General features: G+C 38.0%; 1 protein-coding gene across 2 annotated transcripts in view; it reads right to left on the bottom strand.

Annotated features, from left to right (window-relative positions):
• Positions 1 to 20,387, bottom strand: part of LOC100784666 (serine/threonine-protein kinase dst1) — a 28,987-nt gene extending 8,600 nt beyond the window's left edge. Inside the window, exons 1-11 of one of the 2 annotated variants that reach the window (XM_006573093.4) lie at positions 19,562 to 20,387; positions 19,344 to 19,432; positions 19,109 to 19,216; positions 18,634 to 18,741; positions 18,161 to 18,251; positions 17,013 to 17,065; positions 15,906 to 15,968; positions 7,318 to 7,362; positions 6,772 to 6,807; positions 4,916 to 4,971; positions 276 to 357 (exon numbers count right to left, since the gene is read on the bottom strand). In XM_006573093.4, the coding sequence (XP_006573156.1) occupies positions 276 to 357; positions 4,916 to 4,971; positions 6,772 to 6,807; positions 7,318 to 7,362; positions 15,906 to 15,968; positions 17,013 to 17,065; positions 18,161 to 18,251; positions 18,634 to 18,741; positions 19,109 to 19,216; positions 19,344 to 19,432; positions 19,562 to 20,213 (1,383 nt within the window). In that variant the 5' untranslated portion in view covers positions 20,214 to 20,387. The remainder of the gene's footprint in view (positions 1 to 275; positions 358 to 4,915; positions 4,972 to 6,771; positions 6,808 to 7,317; positions 7,363 to 15,905; positions 15,969 to 17,012; positions 17,066 to 18,160; positions 18,252 to 18,633; positions 18,742 to 19,108; positions 19,217 to 19,343; positions 19,433 to 19,561) is intronic. The other variant, XM_003517799.5, reaches the window with a different exon arrangement.
• Positions 20,388 to 26,753: the final 6,366 nt, after the last annotated feature.

Here is a 26,753-nt window from a genome sequence, read left to right as displayed (position 1 = left end):
AGTACCTACAAAAAAGACACTAGACCCGGGGCATGGTCTATGCACTAGATCTATCATAATCAATTTTGTTTTGGCCCAACAGGATCAATGTATTAATCAGGCTAACCCAATCAAAAGTGTATATTAAGCATAGCCTCCGCACTAGATCTGTCATATTACTGTGCCTCTCTTGTTCTTCTTTCCTTCTACTATTTAACATACAAGGATAGCTCTGAACAAACTTATGACTCCTCATAGTCACTAAATTTCATAAAAAATAATAATATTAAGAATACCTTCAACATCTCAGATGCAGTAGGGCGGAGACGCAATTCTTTTGTTAGGCACTTAGCAACAAAATCATGGAAATATAGAGACCTAAAAAAGAAAATCAAATTTAAATCATTGTCATGCACAAAGATATCATCACTAAATAGAGACAGTATCTCATACACCACTAAGATATGGCATTGGCACAAAGAAAATGATAATAGGATGTTAGAGTCACTACTGATAACTAGCAAATGTAATCTGGGTAGTTTTTTTTTTTTTTTTGCTCAGCAAAAGTAGAATATTATAAATATTGAAAAGTACCAGTGGTACTAAGGCTACAAATGAGGATGTAATTATGCAGCTGGGTGGTGATATTTTTAGCACCACACTGCATGCATGTATATTTGTTACTTGAGTACGAAAACACCCATCCCTCCTAGATACTAAAAGCTTCCTTTAGGTTAGAAGACCATTGATTGAAATGTAGTGCAAAGTCCTTCTCCGAGGATTTGAGCCACGACCAAAGTAGTAGAATTGCATCTTCCAGCAATTTACTTCCGTCAAACGTGTCATTTTGGAAAACTATTCTATTTCTATGCTTCCAGGTTGTCCAAGTCATGGCAATCCACCAACATCTCCATATCCTTAGGATTTTGTGGTAGTCCTGTTGCTAGGTCAACCCAAGATAGAGACTCCCACCATAGAGGTAGGATATTGTTGCAGTTGAAGAATAGGTGAGCAGCCTCCTCCTCTACACGTCCACAAAATGGGCACATCAAATCATTTACCATCACCTGTCGCCTACTAAGGTTCAGCTTTGTCGGAAGTCTGTCCCTTATAAGCCTCCATGCAAACACCGCCGATTTAGCTGGGATTTTGAGCTTCCAAATGTCCGCAAAGTCTGAATTCTGATTAACTCCCGATTGTTCTCCCCACAACAGGTTATATCCGCTTTGTGTCGAGTAGTATCGACTTCGGTCATGCTTCCAAAACCATTTATCCTCCCTATGGGGCTGAATCAGCAGCTTTGATAGTTCCCCAAGAAAATTATCCGCCATTTGTACTTCACAATCAAATAAAGCCCTCCTCCAAGCTAGCTTCCATTCCCATCCATTAGTGGTGTTACTCCCCATCTGCATAATGCTTTGCTTCTGTTGGCCTGAGATTTGGTATAGCCTTGGATATTTCTCCATCAATGGTACTGCATTATGTGGCCACGGGTGCTCCCAAAATCTGAACTTATTGCCACTCCCCACCTTCCATTCCGTTTCCCTTTTGATTGCTTGATTCTGTTGTTGTTACTGAATTAGGACTAGGTCCTTCCACCAAGTAGACTCACGACTTCCTCTTGTGCCTTCCTCCAACGCCCTCCAACCACCATATTTTGACACAATTATTTTTGCCCAATGCTCCTCCTGCTTGTGAAATATGTCCCATTGCCATTTCCCCATCAAAGCTGAATTAAAGGTCCTAAGGTCTTTGATGCCGAGGCCCCCTTTGTCCTTCGGTTGGCAAACTATCTTCCAGTTAACCCATGCAATCTTCCTCTGCTCCCCTCCTCCTCCCCACAGGAAACGCCTCTAAATTGCTTCTAGTCTGCCTATTATTTTTTAAGGTACCCTGAAAAATGAGAAAAAATAAATAGGAATTGCTGTTAGAGCTGCATTTATGAGAGTCACTCTCCCCCCAAAAGATATGTGTCTGTGTTTCCATGTGGCTAGTTTTCTCTCATATTTTCTGATTATGGGATCCCAAAGCTCACTACGTCATGGGTTATCCCCAATGGGTATACCCAGGTATGAGAATGGTAACGACAAGATTCTACAATTCAAGTATCGAGCCGTCTCAAACTGCCACTGCTCAGTCATCCCGATTGCCCAAAATTAATCTTTAACCCAGATACGAGCTCAAAACTTCTCAGAATAGACTTAATTGTCTTCACGTTCTGCATTGTGGCTTCACCAAAGAATATGGTGTCATCTGCATACTGTAGTATGTTAACTGGTATATTGTTTTTTCCCACAAGGAGGTTGCTGAACAGGCTTTTATGCAGTGCTTCTCTCATCAAACCAGTTAAGCCTTCTGCAACAATATTAAAAAGAAGAGGCGCCAGTGGATCGCCTTGCCTAAGGCCTCTATGGGGTATGAATTCGTTTGTGGGACTGCCATTAACCAACACAGAAATCGTGGCTGAGTGAAGGCATCCCTCTATCCAGCAAATCCACTTAGGGCAGAATCCTAGTCTCCTCATCATGTATGAAAGAAAAACCCAAGATACTGAATCATATGCTCTTTCGTAGTCCACTTTAAACACCAAACATGGCTTATGGCATCTCTTTGCTTCCTCCACTGCCTCGTTAGCTATCAACACACTGTGCAACAAATGTCTTCCACTAATGAATGCTGACTGTTTCTTATCAATGATATTTGGCATCACCTTCTTGAGTCTATTTGCTAGGAGCTTTGCCACAATCTTGTAAACACAGCCTATTAATGATATAGGTCTATATTCACTGAGATTTTGCGGGTCCTTCAGTTTTGGAATCAAGGTGATAAAGGATGCATTGCTGCCCCTAGGGAACACCCCATTTGCATGGAATTCATCGAAAAATCTTCTGAAATCAGGCTTTAGTACCTCCCAGAACTGTTTGATGAATTTGAAATTTAGTCCATCCGGTCCTGGGCTCTTTTCACTTCCGCAATCCCATACTGCCGCCCTTATTTCTTCTTCATTGAAACTTCCCACCAACATATCATGTTGGAGCTGTCCTATGCCATTGAATCTGACTCCATTAAGGACTGGTCTACTCTGCTCAGGTTCACTGAATCTATTATTGAAGAAGCACCGTACCTCCTCTTTCACTCTTGCGGGGTCATCTACCCATGATCCATCAATAATAACTCCTTTGACTGCATTGTTTGTGCGTCTTGAATTCATCAATAAGTGGAAATAGCGTGAGTTGCAGTCCCCTTCTTTAATCCATCTTACTCTCGCCTTTTGTCTCATCAAAGACTCATGTGAAAGTGCTGCTGCCCATAATTCCTCCTGTAGTTTTTTACGGGTCATCATCTCATGTGGGACCAGCTGTCTGTTGATACTATCATCTTCCAATCTGTTTAAATCTGCCTCGATTTGTTGTACCTTCTTGAGTGTGTTTCCGTATTGATCCCTGTTCCACACCTTCATTGCCTCCTTGAGTTTCTTTAGTTTTACTTTGAGTGCATACCCCCCAGCCCCTTGGTTGGGTATTTGACCAGCAATCTCTAACTACCTTTTCAAAACTCTTATCCTTCAGCTAACAATCAAATACCCTAAAAGGTTTCGGCCCCCATTCGACTGCTTTAGCCCTTAGCAAAATCGGACAATGGTCAAAAAAGTTTCTGTCCAAGGTGAAGCTGGTGCAGGCTGGCCATTTGTTAAGCCAGTTGAGGGATACAAGGAACATGTCTAGTCGACTCTTGGCTACCCCATTTGGTTTGAACCACGTGAACTTCTTCCCCACGCAAGGTATTTCTTCAAGCTCTACTTCAGCTATCCATTTGTTGAAGTCATGGATATTACTAGCATCCGCTCCCCTGTGGGACACACCCTCTCTTTCGGAATGATGCCTAATGCTGTTGAAATCTCTCATGAAGCACCACAAACCTTCTGGATCTTGTTGTCTCAACTGCTTGAGTGAGTCCCATAAGATCCGCTTCTGTTGACTATCACACGGAGAGTATATGTTGACTACACAAATTTTCTGGTTTTCTTGAGTCCACACTCCTTCCAACAGAATAAAACCCCTGCCCATTTCCTTTCTTTCCAGTTTGAAAACCTGCTCATTCCAAAAACATAGTAATCCTCCAGCTGTATTTATTGCTGGCTGAAATTCCCAACCCACATCTGGGTCCCCCTACAAAGCCTGGCACACAGCCTTATCAATTAGCTCTCTCTTGGTTTCTTGAATGCAAATCTCAGTAATCTGGGTAGTTTATGTTGCATTTGTCCCATTAGACTAAGAAAGCATCAGCCTTGTATTATTTTATTTTGGGGTTAAGAAAATAAATCTCATTAAGATGAAGAGAAGAAATCACAATGAATGTTGAGTACAAGAAGTTCCATCTCCTTAACTTAAAAGCATCAACCTCGTAATTTTTTACTTGAACACAAGAAAATGACACAATGTATTACCATTAGAATGAATGTGTTCTATTCACAGACTGAGAAGTGAGAAGGAGCAAAAGAATGTATTAGATCTTGTTTATACAGGTCAATAGATGAGTTTCTTGCCTAACATGACTTGTAGCATAGATGTACAAGTCATAAGAGATAGCATGTTACTAAAAACAAGTCAAGATAGACGAAAGTTATGCTTTCACATTTACACGTGGTTTCAATTCAACATTATCTTAATATGTCTTCTTTCAAAAGATCATAATAAAGTATCAAAGGCAGAGATTGTCAGTTGAAGAATAGCAGAAAGCAGTTACACACTACTGACTTTATAAAAGACAAAACAAGCATAACATGTAATATAATATAGCACATGGAAAAAGATCATTAGGATTATCTAAACCAGATTTTCATTCTAGATCATCAACAGGTAACTCTTCAAGCTCATTTATTTACAAATTAGCTCTAAAACCACAGCTTGGATAACTATAGACTACAGAAACAAACCATTTTTCTTTATCCTCAAGCATCGGAGCTGGTTCGATTGATATCATGAATAAAACCTACAATTAAAAAAGAAAAAGAAATACATCATTATACTGAACCCCCTAAAAAAATGAATAAGCATGCCCATAGCAATGCCAAGTAAACAATAAAAGTAACTAAGTGTTTATTATAAATAAATAAAAAGTAAAGAATCAAAAACTCATTCCATCTCTTCTAAAAAGTGTACATTTATTTTACAACAATCAATTACTAGACTCATTTGAGGTGGTTGCTAGATTTTGGTTAATGCAAACTTCAAAACAAGAAATGTTTGGCTAAAATGGAGTTAAAATGATTTTTAACACAATTTCAAAACACTTTTATTTACATAAATTTTCAAAACAAAAAATAAAGGATTTGTGATTATGGTTTAGTTATAAAAGGCATCTACTGCTCCACCAACCACCTCTCTCAACTACGATGGCCTCTCCCTGCTGCTCATCAAAGCCTCTATGGAATCCAACCCCACTGGCATCCTCACAGCCTGGTCGCTGGTTGACGCCACCACCTCCCTCTAGGCAAAGACTCCAAAAACTGGAATCACTGAAATGACCTCATCTGTTGGCAATTCCTGCTATGCGAGAAAATATTTGTAGATAATTTTCAGATTTTGTTTTGTAGCTGCACCCATGACATGAACTTAGTCACTAACAATGATACACATGTGAGGTTATTATAAGAATTATGAATTGAAAAACATTTCCAAATACTTTCCCGTTTTAAAAATTCAATTTTTCATCAATTTGTATACTTTTGACTTTTTATTATGTCTTCCATAAAGCCAATTGGATCCACATATATGATATATCATTTATCATCACTTTCTATGTTTTTAAGATATTACCTGCAAATTTTTATCTAATTTGTTATGCTCTTGTTCTTTATAAACTTCACCAACATCTTTCAGCTTTTGACTTCCTTACTATGTTCTTATTGCTTCTAAAAGCCAAAGGTTAGTCTCGCAGGTGGACGTATCGAACCGAAATAAGATCTCAGATTGACAGATAATTCGCCAGCTTTATGTGCGCAATTTGTGTCCCATTCAAATTATCTTCAATACGAGTCAAGGGAATAAACCCTTGTTCTATGGTTTCCAGATAAACGATACTCTCAAAAGTACTGGTACAAGTAAAAATACCCTCTTCTTTAACTTCTGTTATTATTTTGATGGAGTGAAGCTCGTTCATAGGTATTTCAAGAATAATACGACAATTTTTTCCAGGAAATCCCCAACGAACAAAACGTAATTGATGGCAATTGTGCATATAAAATCAAAATGCAACTAATTATTTACCATGAATGTCTTTAATTTTGGTTTTTCTTGTTTGAGTATTTATGCGTAATATAAATTATTTAGAAGCCATCCCGCTTCCTGTTGTCCCACTATAGCATTTTTAGAGTTGGCCACTACACGCCACTATTTGAGATTGATAACTGCTGACCCTTAGTCAGAATTCTAAAATAACTAGAATCTGGATCCTTTGTCATGACTAATTAATATTCCTCAAAATAACTCCCACAATACCATTATCCAAAATTACAGTCCCTCTAAAATCGCCTACTCGATTACTCTTCTATTTATCTCAGTTAATCTTCTGTTTATCCTTCCTAATTCACCTATTCAAAATCAAAATTTATACCTACTGACGGAGAAAATCATGAAACAGAAGACGAAATGACAAATCATCCAAACATTTTATGAACATCAACATAAATTACCAGTTAAATAATACTTATGAAAAGGGGGCAGGGGCAAAAGAGATCACATGTTATCAATAAAACAACAGTCAATACCAAATAAGAACTAAGTTACTAACCCTCATTGGATGTACTGATGATCTTGGTGGAACACCCTGAAAATTATGGTAACAGACTTTAAGCATCTCTAAGCATACTGTGCCAAAAAGAAGATACTGTACCAAAAAAGCATCTCTAAGCATGAAAATGAGTTATTTTTTTAATGCAACATCTGGATAAAAAAAAAAGAAATAACCTAAGGCTTCTATTCAATTGCATCAACTGATACAATAACAGCCCACGAATAGCAACCTACCCATGTAAAATAGGAAGTTTCTTGAATTCTTCTAACACCTATAAACTTCATGTAAGAAGGGCAAAAAGGGGAGGGGGTAAAAGATTGCCCAGATGATTGTGGTTACCTAGAAGGATGCTTGACACTAATATAATTTGTTCCCTACACCACCTTAGAATCACCTCAGAAGTGTTATTCAAATTGAAAATACCTTGCAGAAGGTGGGAGTGGGAGCATAAAAGGGAAAGAAAATTGAAAAGGTAATCCACATTGGATAAACTAACAATTTACTAGGAAGATGTAGAATTAAAAAAACAAGCAATGGATATACCTCAGCCATTTCAATAGCAGACACACCAAGAGCCCAAACATCTACCTGAAAATCATATTTAAATAAACATATCAAATATGTGTACATGAATTTTTTTTTTTTGATCGGCAAAGATAAATATATATATAATTGAAAGAAGTACCAGAGGTACTACTACAAAGTTAGGTTCCATATAAATGGTTCCTGAAAGCAGACAACAAAAGTCTGATTTGGAACCAAATTATGGATAAAAAATACATATGATTTAATAAAGCTGAAAACCCTACTACTGCAAAAAACCCTGTCTTAAGTTACTCGACCATTGATTAAAATGCAATGTAAAGTCCTTCTCCAAATTATGAAGCCAAGTCCAAATTAGAAAAGTCGCGTCTTCAACCAATTTGTTTCCATCAAAAGTTGCATTGGAGAAGAGAATTCTATTTCTAATCTGCCAAATGGACCAAGTAACCGCCAGCCACCACAACTGCCACCTCCTAGATCTGATTCCAGCTACCTTCAAGGAAGAATACTGCATAAAATGATCTTTTATACTCCAAGGATGAGCTCCTTTCAAGTTTATCCAAGACATTGTTTCCCACCATATAGGTTGGATCTTAATGCAGTGGATAAAAATATGAGAAGCATTCTCCTCCACTCTACTGCAGAAGGGGCAAGTCATGTCCGGAATCTGCACTTGTCTAGCCCGTAAATTAGATTTTGTAGGTAATCTGTCCCACAGCAACCTCCAAGCAAACACCCCAATTTTACTCGGGATCTTTATCTTCCGAAGGTCCTCAAAACAGTCATGAAGGTTCCCAACAGCTACCTCCTCCCAAAACGATGAGTAAGCACTACGAGTAGATATATATATATATATATATATATATATATATAATACATCATAATTAGCACTATGCATTTTCTAGACTCTGATTAACAGTACTGAATCAAAATATTACTGATTCATTTCCATGGTTGCAGAGATACTACTAACCTAGCTTAAAAAATAAAAATAACTAGCCTAGTTTTCTCTTATTTAAGTAAGTTCTTTTAAACATGTACCAGATAAATCACAGTCAGTTGTTCTAGAAAAGTTTCACTGTGATAGTTGTTGATCTTTGTTCTCCATTAACTTTTAATTTATATTCACCTTGAGGGAATAGACAATTTACATGCTCATACTGTCACCATCTTTGACATCTTTCACTTCATAAAGCAGCATCAACTAGGCTTTAACAAGCTTTTTTCATTACTTTATGACTGCTTATTCTTTCAGAGTGATTTTTTCTAAAACAAATTCACCAGAGTGACTAGACTGCAGACACTGCAATTGCAATTTCTTAAACAAGACTTCAATTCAAAGACTAATATTTTCAATCAGCGATGAACTCTAATCATGCTTGATATATAATTATTACCATCACTTCCTCCAACCAAAACCATTTGCATCACTGTCTCTGATGATCCGAACCACTAACATGAAAAACTGCATAATATTGTAGTTTTCATTTCCATTTCATTACAATTCCTTCATCCACTTCACTAATAAATAATTTTTTAATGATTATCAAACATACAAAATATAAAAGCAAGACATTCACGTTTTGAAGGAATTACATGAGGTAGCATGGAAGAAGTATCTCTGATGATCCGAACCACTAACATGAAAAACTGCATAATATTGTAGTTTTCATTTCCATTTCATTACAATTCCTTCATCCACCCTACCATTTCCCGTGTCTATTAACTAAGAGGATAGGGTGAGAGAATGAGAGAGAGAGAGGGTGAGAGAGAGAATGAGAGCGAGTGGACAACAGTGGTCAGAAGGAAAGGTAAACAGAGGGAAGGGGAGAGACTGAGAGTGGATCCCAAAACGAACTACAACAACCACAAGCTTGGTCAATTTCAGAGGTATCACCACCACAACTGGAGGGATAAGGATGACATCACAACGTTTTACTTCACAAGCTTCCACGAACACATAACCGAAGAGGATCTCTGGGCTCAGTTTAAGAAATGGGGGGACATGAGGGAGATTTTTATCAACAAACACAGGAACAAAGGAGGTAGAAGGTTTGGTTTTGCCAGATTCAAAGGGGTATTGGACAAATACAGACTAGAAAAACAGCTTGACAACATCTTAGATGGACTCAAGATGTATGTTAATGTTCCAAAATACGGGAGAGGAAAGGGGAGGGTCAAGGAGGGTACCTCTAAACCTGGTATCCTGAAGGAAGGCCATAGCAGGGAAGTCGAGGTTGTGCGACACAGAGCAGGACAGTATCGGAATCCGCAGAAGTCATATGCCAAGGTGGTCTCCACTATTCAAACGGACGCTGGTAAGATGAAGCACCCCAAACTCCCACAACAGAGATACGTTGAATCCCACTCCTCAATACACCTTCAAGTGGCAGTGGGGGAAAAGAAATGGTTCACAGATGCATGGGTGGGCAGGCTTAAGAAATTGCGGGCTCTGGAAAGGATAGAGGATGACATACCTTGGGAGTTAGCTGTGAACGTTGTGCCGAAATATCTCGGCGACGACTTGGTGCTCCTTCTTGGGCTGGCGGACGACAAAGCAGAGCACATCATCGCCGAAGAGACTCAGAATGGCACATCCCCATTCCACTCACTGGAAAGGTGGAACCCGACGCTGAGACCGGGTCATAGACTTGTGTGGGCCCAATGTTGGGGTATCCCCATTGAAGCATAGGACTTAGGGAACATTCACAAAATTGCGGCGGCCATTGGAAAGCTTGTTGAGGTTGACGACGATGTTGAAGAGATGAGGAGGATGGATAGGGCTAGAATCCTCATCAGGACCCCATGGAAACCGTTCTTTCATCACGCGGTTTCAGTCACCATAGGCGAGGAGCTTCATCAAGTGGTTATTGTCGAGGAGGGGGCGAGTAACGATGGGTGGCATTTTTCCTCGGGTCGAAGACCGTCATACTCATCGGAAGAGCTTGATTCCGATGATATCGACGGAGAGTCAGTGATATCCCCACACTCGTCCTGGTACGACCTCCGACGTCAACCAAACAACCCATACGATGACCCAGAAGCAGTCGTAGACAATGATGGCGGTCCCCACATAGGCACCGGCATACCTATCGGAAGAGCAACAAACCCACCGGAAGCGAACCACTCCGTCGACTCTGGCGGCAACCCTCTGAAGGCGGCTCATGTGCAGTTGACCTCACGTCGGAGGAGGCCCGACGGAGACACCGACCCTGTCGCTACCAACAATCCGAGGCCCCCTTTATCCAAAGGATCTACAGTGACTGAAAACCCAGTGGATAATGACCAGGGAAGCTGGGTAATACCCCCCAACCTCGAAAATGGCGTGCGTATCTCACCCAAAAGGGGTATGGAGTAGGAAGACAAAGGCAAGGGACCAGAGACAGCAATCAAGAATGGGGAAACAAACGCAGATGAGGCACAAAAAAGGAAACTGCAGGGGGAAATTGAATCAATGACAGAGACAACTGTTCATCCTGAAGCTACTATAAAGGAAATAGTTGTTGAGGAAGTCAAATTTAAAAAGAGAGTTGACCATGTAATCCCCTCTGGGCCCTCCCACTCATAGCTGCCACCTCCAATTGAAACATTGGGCTCTCCTCAACATATTCGACCCAGCCCAATTCTTCAAGTTACGGACCATCAATTGCTAACACCACCACCTATAATCCAAAACTTACCAAACGTTGAGGATGGGCCAAACAATGGGGTAGGCCTCCCTCAATACACTACCACAAATAGCTCTAATCAAAATAATGTTGGCCCAATGTATCCATCAGCTGAGGGGAATAAGCAGTGGAAGGTATTTAGTAGGAGAAAGGGGTGTAAACAGCAGATGGCCCAAAAAAACCTTTCTAATGGAAAAGTTACTAAGTCTCTGTTTCCAGAAATTTGCCATCACACACAATCCATAGGAACAGCCACATCAAAACGACCAAAAGAAGCCAACTCACAGATACCTGTAAAATCCATTGGAGCTGATGAAGGGCAGATTGAAGAGCCACTAACCCAATGGGAGCTAGCAAAACTCATGGGGGTGTCTACAGATTCTGAGCAGACAACAATCATCCATAAAATTATTGACATGGAGACCAGAGACAAGAAAGAGGCTGAGGATTTGGGTGGCAAAAAATCTGTATCATGAATATTCTGTCCTATAATATTAGAGGGCTTGGGAGAGGAGTCAAATGGGCTTTTGTTCGGAGGCTTGTTAGAAAACACAAAGTGGACATCTTGTGCATTCAAGAAACAAAGAAAGAGCAAATTGATAAACCTACATGTCAAGCCTTATGGGGAGACATGGATGTTGTTTGGGAATTCCAACCTGCAGTAAATACAGCAGGAGGATTATTGTGTATATGGAACGAACAAGTTTTCAAAGTGGAAAGAAGAGTAAAAGGAACAGGATATATTCTTTTGGAAGGGGTCTGGACACACGAAAATCAGAGGATATTCATAGTCAATATATATTCCCCCTGTGACAGCCAAAACAAAAGAGAACTATGGGAATCACTTATGCAACTGAGACAACAGATCCCTGAAGGAATGTGGTGCCTCTTGGGAGATTTCAACAGCATTAGACATCCCTCTGAAAGACAAGGTGTGTCTCATAGGGGAGTGGAAGCAGCTACCATTAATGAGTTTAATGAATGGATATCTGAAATGGAGCTTACTGAAATTCCTAGTGTGGGGAGGCAATTCACTTGGTTCAAACCAAATGGGGTTTCGAAGAGTAAAATAGACAGATTTCTTGCATCCCATGAGTGGCTCCTAAAATGGCCAGATTGCAACACTTTTGTCTTGGACAGGAACTTTTCTGACCACTGCCCCATTCTCCTTAATGCCACCAACACTGATTGGGGGCCAAAACCTTTTAAGGTTTTTGATTGCTGGCTGAAGGATAAATCTTTTGTTCGGACGGCCACAGAATGCTGGAGAAATGCCTAACCAACGGGGTGGCGAGGTTATGTTCTTAAACAGAAGATTAAAAACCTCAAGGAGACACTGAAGTTGTGGAACAAGATGCACTACGGAGACACACTCAACAAAGTACATAAGATTGAGGCAGAGTTAAACAGCTTGGAAGACACAAGTTCTACTAGACAGCTGAGTACTCAAGAGTTGGAGACCCACAAGAAATTGCAGGAGGAATTATGGGCAGCAGCACATTCCCACGAGTCCTTGATGAGACAAAAGGCAAGAGTGAGATGAATTAAAGAAGGGGATTGTAACTCACGTTACTTTCACCTGCTAATGAATGCTAGACGTACAAATAACGCAGTTAAAGTATAATGGCTAATGGCTCATGGGTAGATGATCCTAGAAGAGTGAAAGAGGAAATCTACACATTTTTTGAGAACAGATTCGTTGAACCTAAACAACACAGGCCAATCTTAGATGGAACTAGATTCTTTGGGATAGATCAGCAGCAAAATGACATGTTGGTGGCAAGCTTCACAGAGGAAGAAATAAGAGCGGCTGTTTGGAACTGCGGAAGTGAAAAAAGCCCGAGACCGGATGGTCTAAATTTCAAATTTATTAAACAGTTTTGGGAGTTGTTAAAGCCCGAATTCAGCCGGTTCATTGCTGAATTTCATGCCAATGGGGTATTTCCGAGGGGCACCAATGCATCTTTCATTGCTTTGATCCCAAAGGTGAAGGATACACTTCATCTTAATGAATACAGACCTATCTCATTAATAGGCTGTATTTACAAGATTGTGGCTAAACTTTTAGCACATAGATTGAAGAAGGTGTTGCCAAACATAATTGATGAGAGGCAATTAGCTTTTATCACTGGAAGACAGCTGCTGCACAGCGTTCTGATTGCCAACGAGGCGGTGGAGGAAGCAAAAAGGCGGAACAAGCCATGCCTCGTGTTTAAAGTGGACTACGAAAAAGCTTATGACTCGGTCTCGTGGAACTTCTTATCATATATGATGAAGAGGCTAGGATTCTGCCTTAAGTGGATTAGATTGATAGAGGGCTGTCTCAAATCAGCCTCCATGTCTGTCCTTGTCAACGGCAGCCCCACAAATGAATTTTATCCCCATAGAGGCCTTAGACAAGGCGACCCTCTAGCGCCTTTACTATTCAACGTTGTGGCGGAAGGCCTAACCGGACTAATGAGAGAAGCATTGGACAAGAGCCTCTACAGCAATTTCATGGTGGGAAAAAACAAGATACTAGTCAACATATTACAATATGCTGACGACACCATTTTCCTTGGTGAAGCCACAATGCAGAATGTGAAGACAATAAAATCCATGTTGAGAGTTTTTGAACTTGCGTCCGATTTAAAGATAAATTTTGCAAAGAGCAGTTTTGGGGTAATAGGTAAACCTGATCATTGGCAAAAGGAAGCGGCTGAATACCTCAATTGCAGAAATTTGACCTTGCCATTCTTATACTTGGGTATCCCCATTGGGGATAATCCAAGACGTAGTGAGTTTGGGGATTCCATAATCAGAAAGTGTGAGAGAAAACTAACTCCTTGGAAACACAGACATATATCCTACGGGAGGAGAGTGACTCTCATTAATTCTATTCTAACTGCACTTCCTATTTATTTTCTCTCTTTTTTCAGGGTTCCCTCAAAAGTAATAATCAAATTGGAAGCTATTCAACGTAAATTTTTATGGGGTGGAGCACATGAGCATAGGAAGATTACATGGGTTGACTGGAAAATAGTATGCCTACCAAAAGATAAAGGTGGGCTGGGAATTAAAGACATAAGAACTTTCAATGCAGCTTTGTTGGGGAAGTGGAGGTGGGAACTTTTCCACAAACAGAAGGAACTATGGGCCAAAGTGATCGACTCAAAATATGGTGGGTGGAGGTCATTGGAGGATGGAAGAACAGGTACTCATGACTCAACATGGTGGAAGGACCTAGTCTCAATTCACAACCACCAGCAAAATAGTACCTTTAAAAAGGAAACATCTTGGAAGGTGGGCGGTGGCCAGAAATTTAGGTTTTGGGAAGATCCATGGACAGATGATGAACTGCCACTAATGGAGAAATATCCTAGGATGTATCATATCTCATGCCAACAAAAGCAATTGATCATGCAGATGGGGAGTAGTACGAATAATGGGTGGGAATGGAAGCTTACTTGGAGGAGGTCTCTTTTTGATGCTGAAGTAGAAATGGCGGATAATTTCTTAGGAGAAATTTCACAACAGCAAGTGGACTCAAGCAGGGAAGACACCTGGATTTGGAAACCTGAAACGTGTGGTTATTACTCAACAAAAAGTGGGTATAACTTGATATGGGGTGAAACAATGGGAGCAAGTCTGAATTCTGACTTTCAGGATTTATGGAAACTCAAAATTCCAGCAAAGGCTGCAGTGTTTGCTTGAAGGCTTATCCGAGATAGACTACCTACAAAGAAGAATCTTAGTAGAAGGCAGGTGGTAATGACCGACGTGTTGTGCCCGTTTTGCAGAAACAGAGAGGAGGAGGCTGCACATTTATTTTTCACTTGCAGCAATATCCTTCCTCTATGGTGGGAGACAATGGCCTGGATAAACATATCAACAGCAATGCCCCAACACCCTAGGGATCACTACCTGCAGCACGGACACGGGGTTGCCGAAGGGAAAAAGTCGACAAGGTGGAAGTGCTGGTGGATTGCATTAACATACACAATCTGGCAGCACAGAAATAAAATAGTCTTCCAAAATGCTACTTTTGATGAAGCTAAACTGATGGATGATGCGGTCCTTTTTTTTTTTTTATCAGCAAAATTATTAATAAAAACCATGGAGAAGGACTTTGGAATGCATTTTAATCAATGGTCATCGAATCTCAAAGAAGGGTTTAGAAGCTAGGAGGGATTGGGTGTGGATGGATTATGTAATATATTACAATGTTTCCAGCTAGGTCCAGCTCAAATGATGGAACCTGGCTGGCTGCATAACTACATATAACTACATATATGTACCTCTAGTACCACTGGTACTATTTCAATTTATAATATATATATATATATATATATATATTTTTTTTTTTTTGCTGAGCAAAAAAAAAAACAATTCCTTCATCCACTTCACTAATAAATAATTATTTTCATGATTATCAAACATACAAAATATAAAAGCAAGACTTTCACATTTTGAAGGCTTGTTAAACAAGTGGCCTCAATAACTTAAAAGGGGGGGGGGGGGGGGGGGGGGGTGAATTAAGTTTAAAAATTTCCCTAACAAATTTTAATTCTCTCTTTAAAAGAAATTTGCAGACTTAATATGCAGAAAAGAAGTAATGAACAATTAACTTGATGCTTCTTTAAATATGCAAAGTAAAAAGGAATTACATACGGTAGCATGGAAGAAGTATCGTGAAACTCACCAGTGTCAAATTAAAAATTCTTTGTCCAAATTAAAATAGAACTTGCTATATACATATACAAATGCTGTTGTCTGGCAATATAGCCCAACAACTTCTACTCCTAACCTTAGAACTATCTAAAGAAGAAAAATGAAAGGCAAATGGAAATAAAGCATGGAGGAGATGCAATAGAAGATTCACAAATCACAAATTGCAAGCAACAAATAAACAAGGTTCACAATTTCTGGAAAGCACAATACCTTTCCATCATAGCGACTTTCCTGAATAACTTCTGGAGCCATCCAATGAGGAGTTCCAATGAACTATAAGCACATTAAACTGTAATATAAAAAATCTTGCCATGATAAAAAGAATGAATAACCTGTCCATATAAGAAGCAGAATACCTTAATGCAAGTCAAATTCTTTTGAATATGAGAGCATGTCATTTTCAAGAATTCTTAAGGGCATGTATAAGGTTAAAAAAACACCTCATTTCAAGTCTAATTCTTAAGGGCAAATACTTTGAATATAATTATAAATTTATAAGCACATATGACTTTCAATAAGTAAACATAATGGGACTGAAAATAACTGCATAGTCATAACATCAGAATTATGTGCTCCAAAAAAACTAACAAAATGATAGCACATATCATTTTTTTTTACGAGAAATATGCGTACTTGTATTCAAAGCCAATGCCACTGGCAGGATATTCATGCAATGCACATAAGACAACCATCTCCACTCAGTTTAAGATGCAATTTGATAGAAAGAACACACTTAATAAGCAAATACATAGATATATAAATAATCAAATATACAAGGATAATGTTTGTTAACTAGAAGAAAGTCAGAGATGCATGTATAATATTTGTCTATAAACAGTTTCTTCAAACAAAACATAAAAATATGCAGTCACTCATAGGCCTGAACGGCACACAACTTTTGCTCTAATTTAATATTGTTCCAAAACTGAAATACTGTGATGTAAGTCAAAATACTTTATTCTTGATCCCTTGCTATTTAATAAAAAATTAATAATCTTACATCTAAACCATAACTCTAGCATCTAAGCATTTAAAACCATATTCCTACTTCATACGTCTCATTTCATATATCCTCTGACTGAATAACGCGTTCAAACAGTTGAAACTGATTTTATTATGAAATGCTTGAGAGGAAAAACTATCAGTCCAGTTTATTTATATACATAACATGCAAAACAAGAATCCATAAATCATAGGGATTGAAATCAGCAACAGTTATCATTTCTATTCTATCCATGGAAAAACAAATCAAGTAATAATAATAAAAAAGAATACTAATCACAATAAATACAAATAATAAGTTTAAGCATCAAATACCGTATTGCGTTTTGACATAGTCCTTGTAAGCTGTGCAGCAACACCGAAATCCCCTGCTCATTATTAACCAAGAATCTTAACAAGTCTGTCGTTACAAGTCCTAGAATATTAATGCCCTAGATATGAAATCTAAATTCCAATAAATGAAGAAAGGAAGAAAGTGTAGGGTGAAGACTGTGCTTTTGACAGCTAACAGGAATGCAACATACATTAAGAAGAGTAATGTCATTGGTTAATTTTCACACAGTTCATTACTAAATTTTTTAAAATAAAATTTTTAGTACATATGTTTAGCTCCAGGAGAAATATACAATACTTTGTAAGTACGAATTGATAAAAAAATAAGTAGTAAGAAATAGGAAAAAAAAACATCAAGAGAAATCCCAAAACATACTAGCATTGACCATGTAATAAAGAAATTTGCAATACGTTCTGCAGTTTTAAATAACATCAGCATTGAACTTAAAGATGCCTGTAACTCTCAACTTTATCTAGGAAGTGACATTAAAATATGAAATCTGAATGCTATCAATCATTTTCAGTGAATATTGGAAATAACTTAGTGGAAGAATGTGTTAATTGTTAAATAAAATGTCAGATTCTCCCAATATTGATTGGGGGTGGGGGAATATGGGCATGCACCAATTAGAATTTAGAAGATATATTTACAATTGCGCTTAGCTCAAAAGATAAGGATAGTTCTAATTATAGACACTGAAGAATAAAAGAACATTCAATTGAAAATTTAACTGTGCGAAGAATATTAGGCTTATCTTTAGCTATGACCATAAAGGGACTCAACTACTTGATCACTTTGTAGTTGCAGAAATCATTTAGAATGGAAATTATCTACCGTGCAATCACTTTTAATATCAGAATAGCTTCTCTAGATGATAGCTTACACAACAGCTTAGATTAGTTGTTCAATTAGCCCATTTCAATCATATAAACTAAGACATCATAGTTACTTGCTAAATAAGAATTCAGGGAAAAATTATTACACAAATGAGTGAATTTAACTTTCATTTAAGAGGAGGGTAAGAACAAAAGAATCAACTCATTCAATGTATATACTATTATGGTTTTCATGTGCAAGAAAACAATATGGCAACCATCAAAGTAACTACTTGTACAACTACTGTACTCACCTAGCTTGACATCTCCTTGTTCAGTTAATAAGATATTCCCACCTTTAATGTCTCTATGGACTTTAAAAATTGAGTGCAAATAATCAAGACCCTACACATAATTTAAGAAACTATTAGGAAAAGCATAAAAAAAACATACAGACACAGCAGAAAACTTGGTTCAAACAATTCTATTGAAGTATTCTGCTCTCCAATTCTATTATGAGCAATGAATAATAATAAAGCTGAGAACCTTGGTAGAAGTCAAAAATAAAAATTGAGTGCAAATAACCAAGACCCTACACATAATTTAGGAAACTATTAGGAAAAGCATAAAAGAAAAAAAAACATACAGACACAGCAGAAAACTTGGTTCAAACAATTCTATTGAAGTATTTTGCTCTCCAATTCTATTATAAGCAATGAATGATACTTAAGCTGAGAACCTTGGTAGAAGTCAAACAACCAGTGCCAACAAAGTCAATCAACTATACCTTCAGTGCTTCTCTACAGATATATGCTATTTGACCCTCATCAAGTGGCTCGTCAGTCACGCTCATCAAATCAGCAACACTACCACCACCGCAATACTCCATCACTATCTGCCAAAAATTTAATCAGAATTCAGAAACATACTTTAACAGGCAAAATCAAACTCACCGCTAGGATTAAGAAAGTTTGTACAAAAGAAGGTAGGGAAAGACAACAATTAAGAATTAGCATTTAAAAAGAGAGGTCCACACGAAAGAAGCAAGAACAAGAAAAAGCTTGTCAGTCTCTCTTCATATTTGTGAAAGACATCCCTCTGAACAAATAATTAGCTAATCACCACCATAACCATAAGGAAGCCCAGACAAACAAAAATCATTACTCATGACACAAGTCACGAGAAAACTATAAATCTAGAAAGAGTTTCACAAAAGAAGTGCCACATGAACCATGAGTTGTGGTTAGAAAATGCCTTCTTACCCAAAGATACTCTTCTCCCTGATAGCTTGCAAGATAACGGACAACATTTGGATGATTACATTGTTGTAACATTTCAATCTCACCACGGATTTCCTCATAACCCTCCTCCTAATAAGCACAATAACCATCAACGTTCATTCACAACAGTTCAAACTCAGTCTAAATAATCAACATACAAAAACACAAATATCTCTGATTCTGAACCAAAAAACCAACATAAAGTCATAAAACTCACCCCTTCGGATAACGATATTACTTTGATGGCAACCATCTCCGAGGTTCTCAGATCCCTTGCTTTGTAAACAGCCCCATAGGACCCCTTCCCTGCCATTCATTCATCATCCACAAAGACTAACTTCAGAAACACCATAATTACAACAATTTACATTGCACAATCTATCAGAAAAGTTAAACGCGAATGAAAATAAAATTAACGAGCTCGAATTGCTCTACCAAGTTCATTGAGCAATTCGTATTTGGTCGTAGGGTCCTCTCTAGTAACACTATCAGGGATCGAACTCGTCGAAACCTTCGTCGTTATCGATTGATGCCTTCCTTCATCGTTCTGCGAAGATCCACTTCCCTTCCTCTGCTTTCCAAATCCAAACTCTCCCATCCCTTGCATGCTCGCCACCGCTCTCTCCATCGTGGAACCGACACCGAGACCGCCGCTGCCGCCACTGGTCCGTCGCACCACGGTTCCGCTCACCGACTCTCTCTCGCCGGACTTCACCGTCGAACGCACAACGAACGTCGAGAATCCTCCGCCATCGTCGTCGTCCTCCTCATCGCCGTCATCCTCGGCGCCGAATCTGTTAAGAGGATTCCGAGCCTTCCATGCCGGCGAAGCCACGCCGGAAGACGACCGGTCGCGCTGCCGACTCCGGTCAGATTTCACGATCATTGTGCCGAAGTCGCCGGCGCCTTCGTCTTCGTCGTCGTCGTAGTCCAGCGGCGCTCCGCCGCCGAAGTCCTTGGGGAGGCGCCTGAGGAGCGGAGGAAGAGAGGAGTCTTCGTCGTCGTCGTCGTGGACCACGAAGGTAGAGTATATGTCGGGTTTGGTTCGGGTTTTTCCCGTACCCGGTGAGAAAGAGCTCCGATCCATTTTTTTCACTCCGAGAGGGTGAAAAGGGAATCAATCCTTTCACTCGCGACTTGCCACCGCCGCTGGCATGCGATGTTTGGCGGGCTTATGTCGGGCCTATTCTGTTTTGGGCTGCTTTGTCGTATGGGTATGGGATTTCCTGGACTCTATAAGCCAACCAGTACAACATTTTTGTATCAATTTAACCGAAGACTGTTGTTGGGAGTTATTATTAGCCTCATTAAAATTGTTTTTGGTCCCTACCAAGGGACGGAGACTTTTTCTTAATTTAAAAAATATTATTTTCATGGAATCGTTAAACAAAATGTACAATATATCATAATTTTTTTAGTGTATCATTTTTCACCTTCCTTATTACAATGAAATCATGATTCCATTATATAGGAATACAATGAAATCTCGATCTAGTTGTATATTTCTTTGTTACCCCAAATATAACAATAAAATTATGATTCTGTTGTCATATTTTTTTGCATCCTCCTTCACACAATGAAATTACGATTCTATTGAGGATAATTTGTTTACAACAATACATCATAATTTTGTTGTGATAAAAAATTATCCACCAAGAAATTGTAATTTCATTGTGGTTTTTTTCTTGAAAGAAAAAAAGAAGAAACACATTTTGTGTATTTTAAATGTATTTTATTTATTGAACACTGCAACGTTGCATTTATTGCTCATTTATTGACAGAGACTGCATTTTTTAAACATATCAACTGATTGAACACCACTTTTGTCAAGGTGTATTTATTGAACAATTGTTTTTTCCCTGACACGCATATCAATCATATTATATATAGACATAATCTAAACTATTTATTTTGTCAATGTGCTCTTAGTCATTGATATGGTATGGGTCACAAGAGAACACTAGATCATCTAATATAAATAGCAATAGGGGGTTGATGCATCTCAACACATTTGCTTGATATTCATCATATTGCTTAAAACATGATGAGTATATATGTTCTTGTGTATTGCAGTGGACACATGATTCCATTATCATAAGGGATATTGTTTGAATGTCTTAGTGCTTCAAGTCGTCACAGTAAGTGACCACATATTGCTATATGCCTTAAGGAAAATAATTATTGATATCATCGAAGGTTGTAGAATTTTACTTGATCTTTTTTACCATCAACCAATTTACATTGGTGATGGTTGTGTTGAATATGAGTATATGGAGCTTAAATGCGACGATAATGGGGGAGAAATATTTTTCATCTTTTCAAAATTTTGTAATAAAGGACCGATTGAGTTGAATGCAACTTTTGATCGATCTCTAGATGAAATTGTTGCCCTCCAACACTATTTATTTATTTTATTTTCAACAAAAGTCAGTATTATCAATGTTTCTTTAGTTGTTGTTTATCAAAATGTTTGTTTTATGAATCAATTCAAGAGTTGTTGTTACTACTAGGCATGTGTTGTTTAAACATTTGATGAACACAAAAAATAAGTAAATCAAACACACAATCAACTAAAAAAAATGTCAAAACAACAAAAAAACTATGCATACTACATGCACAAATAATAATAATAATGAAATCATCATTTGCCTCAACCTCGAACAAGAAAACAAAGAGTTTGATGTGTTCTTGAAGAATCTTGCCACTCAAGATTCTTCCCCTCAACCTCCTAAGGTTATTGCTCCTACAATGGATGAAATTCTTGTCGTTCTTGCTCCTACCGATGAGGTTCTTGTTGCTCCTGCTTTTGCCCCTCAGAGGGTTCTTGATCCTTTTCCTGTTTCTGCTCCTGCACCTAAGAGGGTTTATACTTATGTCAATTTTGTTCCTATTCCACCTACTTGCACTGCTCAAGTTCCTGCCCCTCAGAGGGTTCTTGCCTCTCAGGTTCCTACCAAGTCATCGGAGGAGACATTCAACAACATTGCATTTGAGCAGATCTATGTGCTGAGCAGCTACCCACACAACTTGCTGCCGTAGAATACATAGTCCAATCACGTCATGTTATCCGATGACTCACCTTGGTCGATTCGTCGCAACAAATACATACATTGAAAAAAAGAAGAACAAGGTCATTTCTACTTGGGATTGAGAAATATGAGTAAAGAGGATGGAAAAGCATTTCAAAGAAATTTGTCCCATCAAAAACTCCAACTCAAGTTGCAAGTCATGCTCAAAAGTACTTTAAACGCAAGAATGCCTCAAAGAAAAAGAGGAAAAGAAGAAGCATCCATGACACAACCTTAAAAGACATTGACATGATTGTTACTCCCTACATTAATCAACATAATTGGGTTTTACCTCCTCCTCCAAATTTTGTAGTGCAGCCACATGAAATGCAACAACACAACATATGCAGTAGTTCAACTTACATAGTTCATCTTATCAAATGGATGAATATAGAAATGTTAACAATGGCCATCCCCAGAATGAGTTGGATCTTATTGCACAACAGATCCTTGAATACAAGAAGAACAAGTTCAACCACAAAACACAATGACGGATCAACTAGATAGATATTATTTTAATAATGACTATTGAGTTTTGATTAAGAAGCTTGCTAGAAGCTTTGTCGAGATATCTATAGGTTGTTTTCTATTGTTTTAGAATATTCTTTAGATTATGCATTTATGGATTTTAATTTTTTTCTTCTTTCTTTTAATAAAGATTGTGTCAAGTTATAGGCTAAGAACTATTTAAGCTGCAAAATATGATTACGTTGTTGCATTCAGGCATTTATTATTTAAACGCTCATCTTAGTGCCCCGAGCTTCTTATAATTTGAAGCCAAGAGACATGACCAAAAGTTTTGATGTCAATTATAAAAATCTTGGAAGAACCACAATATAAATGTTAGGAATCCTAATTGAATAATCCGAGTTTAATAAATCTCACACCACAATCTCATACCTCTCATATAAGACTCAAGTCTCATATTTTACTATTAGATATTGTACTTACCAAAATCTGGAGCTGTCCAACATTAGGGTGGACGTGACTAAGATAGCTCCACAATCTCACATGTCGGATTCAGAGTACCCTTTGTTAAGAGGACATGAGGGAGACCTACAAAATAAAGAACTCTGACGCTCAAGTAAATACATGAGTTAGGTGAGAATGAGTGATGAAAAGGGTGAGACAGAACATGGTAGTTATATAGTGAGGTAAGAGCTGCAACTCCTTGTTTGTAGGGGCTGTTACGGTGGTGTAACAACCCTTGTAGATAATTACCAACTTATAGATAACAACTAGTAGATAATTGTAGCTTGCTTATAGATAATGTGTAGCTTATAGATAATTAAATACTTGCCACATGATAAGGAAGTTACAACATATTCAAATAACGAGGTGGTTAGAGATAACTTGTCGGTTTGGGAGCCTAGCTGTTAAGGGCAAATCATTCGTGTTCCCATGTCAGGACTGACATAGAGGACTGACATGTGTATTGGGGTGCCACGTGGCTTGCCACATGTATTTTGTGGATCCTGGATAGTACAGATACTAACAGGTAGTTTGTTCATGTGTTGTTTTGGCAAGTGTGTGTATATATGTAGGTGTTAAAAACTTTAGTAATAGGCTATATAAAGTGTCACAAGTCAATTCCTTGAGAGACTTGTAATGTCAACAAAATTCCAATATATATATTGTTAAATTTTTATAAGTGAAAAGTCAATGACTTATGAATTTGTAATGTTTCTAGTAAAAAGAAAATATTTTTCCTTTTATTTTGTAAGTGCAACAATTTTCAAACTTGTATTGGATTAGTTAATGTGATTTTTTTATACCATGATATCGATGCGGAGTATCCACCAGTTTTACTGATGACTAATCTCCGTCGGAGAACCTCATTGGCCGTCTTTAGTGGAGTCTCCCCTTCTAACCACGTTTTTTTTCATCCATAAGGCTCGAACCCGAGATCTTGCTTTAGGGGATCGAGTCCAAGACCACTCAGACCAACAACTTGTTTGTAGTTAATGTGATTCAAATACTTCTTTTTGGTATATTAAGTTTTTTTAAGCTTTACAAATGAGCTACTTCCAAATATGTCATTTTTTAGCTTTAGATCTTGTTCTGATTTCCACAATTTGGAGAAGTTCTTCTGATGAACTATGATGTGTGTTTATGCATACACAAGAGTTGGGACAGTGAGTATCAATGACACCACATGGATTATTTTTTAATTATTTATTCGATTGATTGGTCCTTGTATAGTAGTGCTTGTTTATGTTGTTTACTATATATATTTATCTATCAATTTTGCTCTAGTTTTGAATGTGCTTGCAAAGGGTGAAAATGGGAAGGTGGAAAGCTTATGAATGGAAATAAGGGGTACCTTTAGAGTCATATAGCAACTCATGTGTTCAAAATCCAAATGCTTTCTCACATGTAGATGATGTTATGAAGATGTACAAGAATGCAAAGTCAAATTTAGATGACTTACACAAGCTTGGAGCATGCTTATTACATGGAGTAGATGCAACCAAAATAAAGCTTCATTCAAATTTAAAATTGTGGAGGTTTGACCGAGTTATGTTCAATTTTCCTCATGTCAGCTTTCATGGGAAGGAAAATAACACATTACTAATTAAGTGAGTTTTCTTGTAAGATTCAGTTAGAAGACTAATTAATGTGGCACCCTCTACCCCGACATACATATAGTGAAAGGAAACATAGAATAGTGGGAGTAACTTAAAAAGATTTACTTCACAATTCAATATAAAACTTCTCAACGGAGTAAAGGTTCACATTCACCCATTAACCAAGTTAAAACTTATCGGTAAGAATATAAAAACATGTTTCGGCTCCAAACAAAGACCATACCGGTATTATAACTAAAATTTCAATGAGAAACATAGAAGTAAATCATGTTCAACTACATATCTCAAACTAGCATATGATAAAAACAACATAAAACTCTAAGCCCCGATGTCACATCCTATCAGACCATGGTGCCCTAGCATGCTCTAGAATGAGGTTCTCCATAGCCATCCACCTAACCATCTGCTCCCATGAACACAAGGTTCAAGATCATCACAGGATTCAAACACAAACAACACACATGGAGTGAATTATCACATTCCTAGCTAATATAGAGAAATGAGACAACATGTAGCTATACATATCATATAAATGAAAAGCTTAAATATGTTTTTCATCCCTGATAAATACACATTTTTTGCGTTTGGTCCCTGATAAATTTTTCTTTCAGATTTGGTCCCTAATATTTCAAAAATTTTGCGTTAGGTCCCTATCATTAGTCTGTAATCGTTAACTGCCTACGTGGCTGTTAACTGGACATGTAAGAGTGTGATTTGTTATGCCATGTGTCCACGTGTAACCTTTAGTGTTACTGTTTATACACGTGGATTTTTTTAAACAATGAAAATGATGTTGTTTTAATGTAGCTAAATAATCCCATTGGGATTCCCCTTCGTCCTTATTACCTTTCTCTCAATTCTCCACCTTTCACACTGTAAGACCCTCAAGCATGACGGTAACATTAACTTCTTAACTTAGACCCTTTCTTCTTGCACCTACCCATGTCATTTTCTCTCACCTTTTCTTAAATTTGGTCCATTGAACATGAACTAACGAGGATGTTGTCGTTGGTTTGGTCTTGACTAAGGCCAATGAAGTTGAAGGGTATGACGGGGACGTTAGTGCCATAGACGAATCGGGACCACACATCCTTTTCCTTGTGACCTTGGTATAAGGGTGGGATTGAGGTTCGGTCATGACCAGCTGGTTTAGGTAAGTGACGTAGGTGTTGAGATGGTCATAGTAGACTATGATTTGGTCGTTAGGGTTGCGTGAGGAAAGCATGACTTGAAAGCTTGAGGTAAGGAAGAATTTGAACAAATCATCGGTGCCAAAGGAAAATTTTGTCATTCTTCTCTAAATGGTGCTATAGAACAAAGAAGTGCTTTGTTGGGCTTTGCGGGTTGGGCTTGTTGGGCGTTCAGGTTTGGGTCATTGTTTAAAAAAAACCAACATGTATAAACAGTAACACCAAAGGTTACATGTGGCACGACACATCACAATCCTACGTGTCCAGTTAACGGTCATGTAGGCGGTTAACGATTACGGATTAATGGCAAGGACCTAATGCAAATTTTTTGAAATATTAGAGACCTATTCTGAAAGAAAAATTTATCAGGGACCAAACGCAAAAAAAATGTATTTATTAGGGACCAAAAACATATTTAAGCCTAAATGAAATATAACTTACTTAAACACAACTCACTTCATTCCACCACTTATCGTATAACATCACGTCTCACACATTTTCACATCATTCACGCAAGGGAGAATGAATTCGGGAGGAAGAGTGAACACAAAACATACATAGGTTTATAAAAATTACTCTGACATTAAAAAAGTTATTTATATGCCTGAATACTCTGAGCCTATCATTTACCCTATTTTTCTTTATTTTATTATTTTATAAAAATAAACTCTATTTTACTTTTTTATTAAATAAACAACCAATTAAAACATTAATCTATTTTCTAAAACATCATTTTACTCTATTTATTTTCTAATAATATGAAATTCTTATTTTAATCAAC

Source organism: Glycine max, chromosome 1 (genome assembly GCF_000004515.6).
Source record: "Glycine max cultivar Williams 82 chromosome 1, Glycine_max_v4.0, whole genome shotgun sequence".
NCBI classification, from domain to species: domain Eukaryota; kingdom Viridiplantae; phylum Streptophyta; class Magnoliopsida; order Fabales; family Fabaceae; genus Glycine; species Glycine max.
Note: the sequence above shows the minus strand (reverse complement) of the source record. Positions and strands in the feature narration are given on the sequence as shown.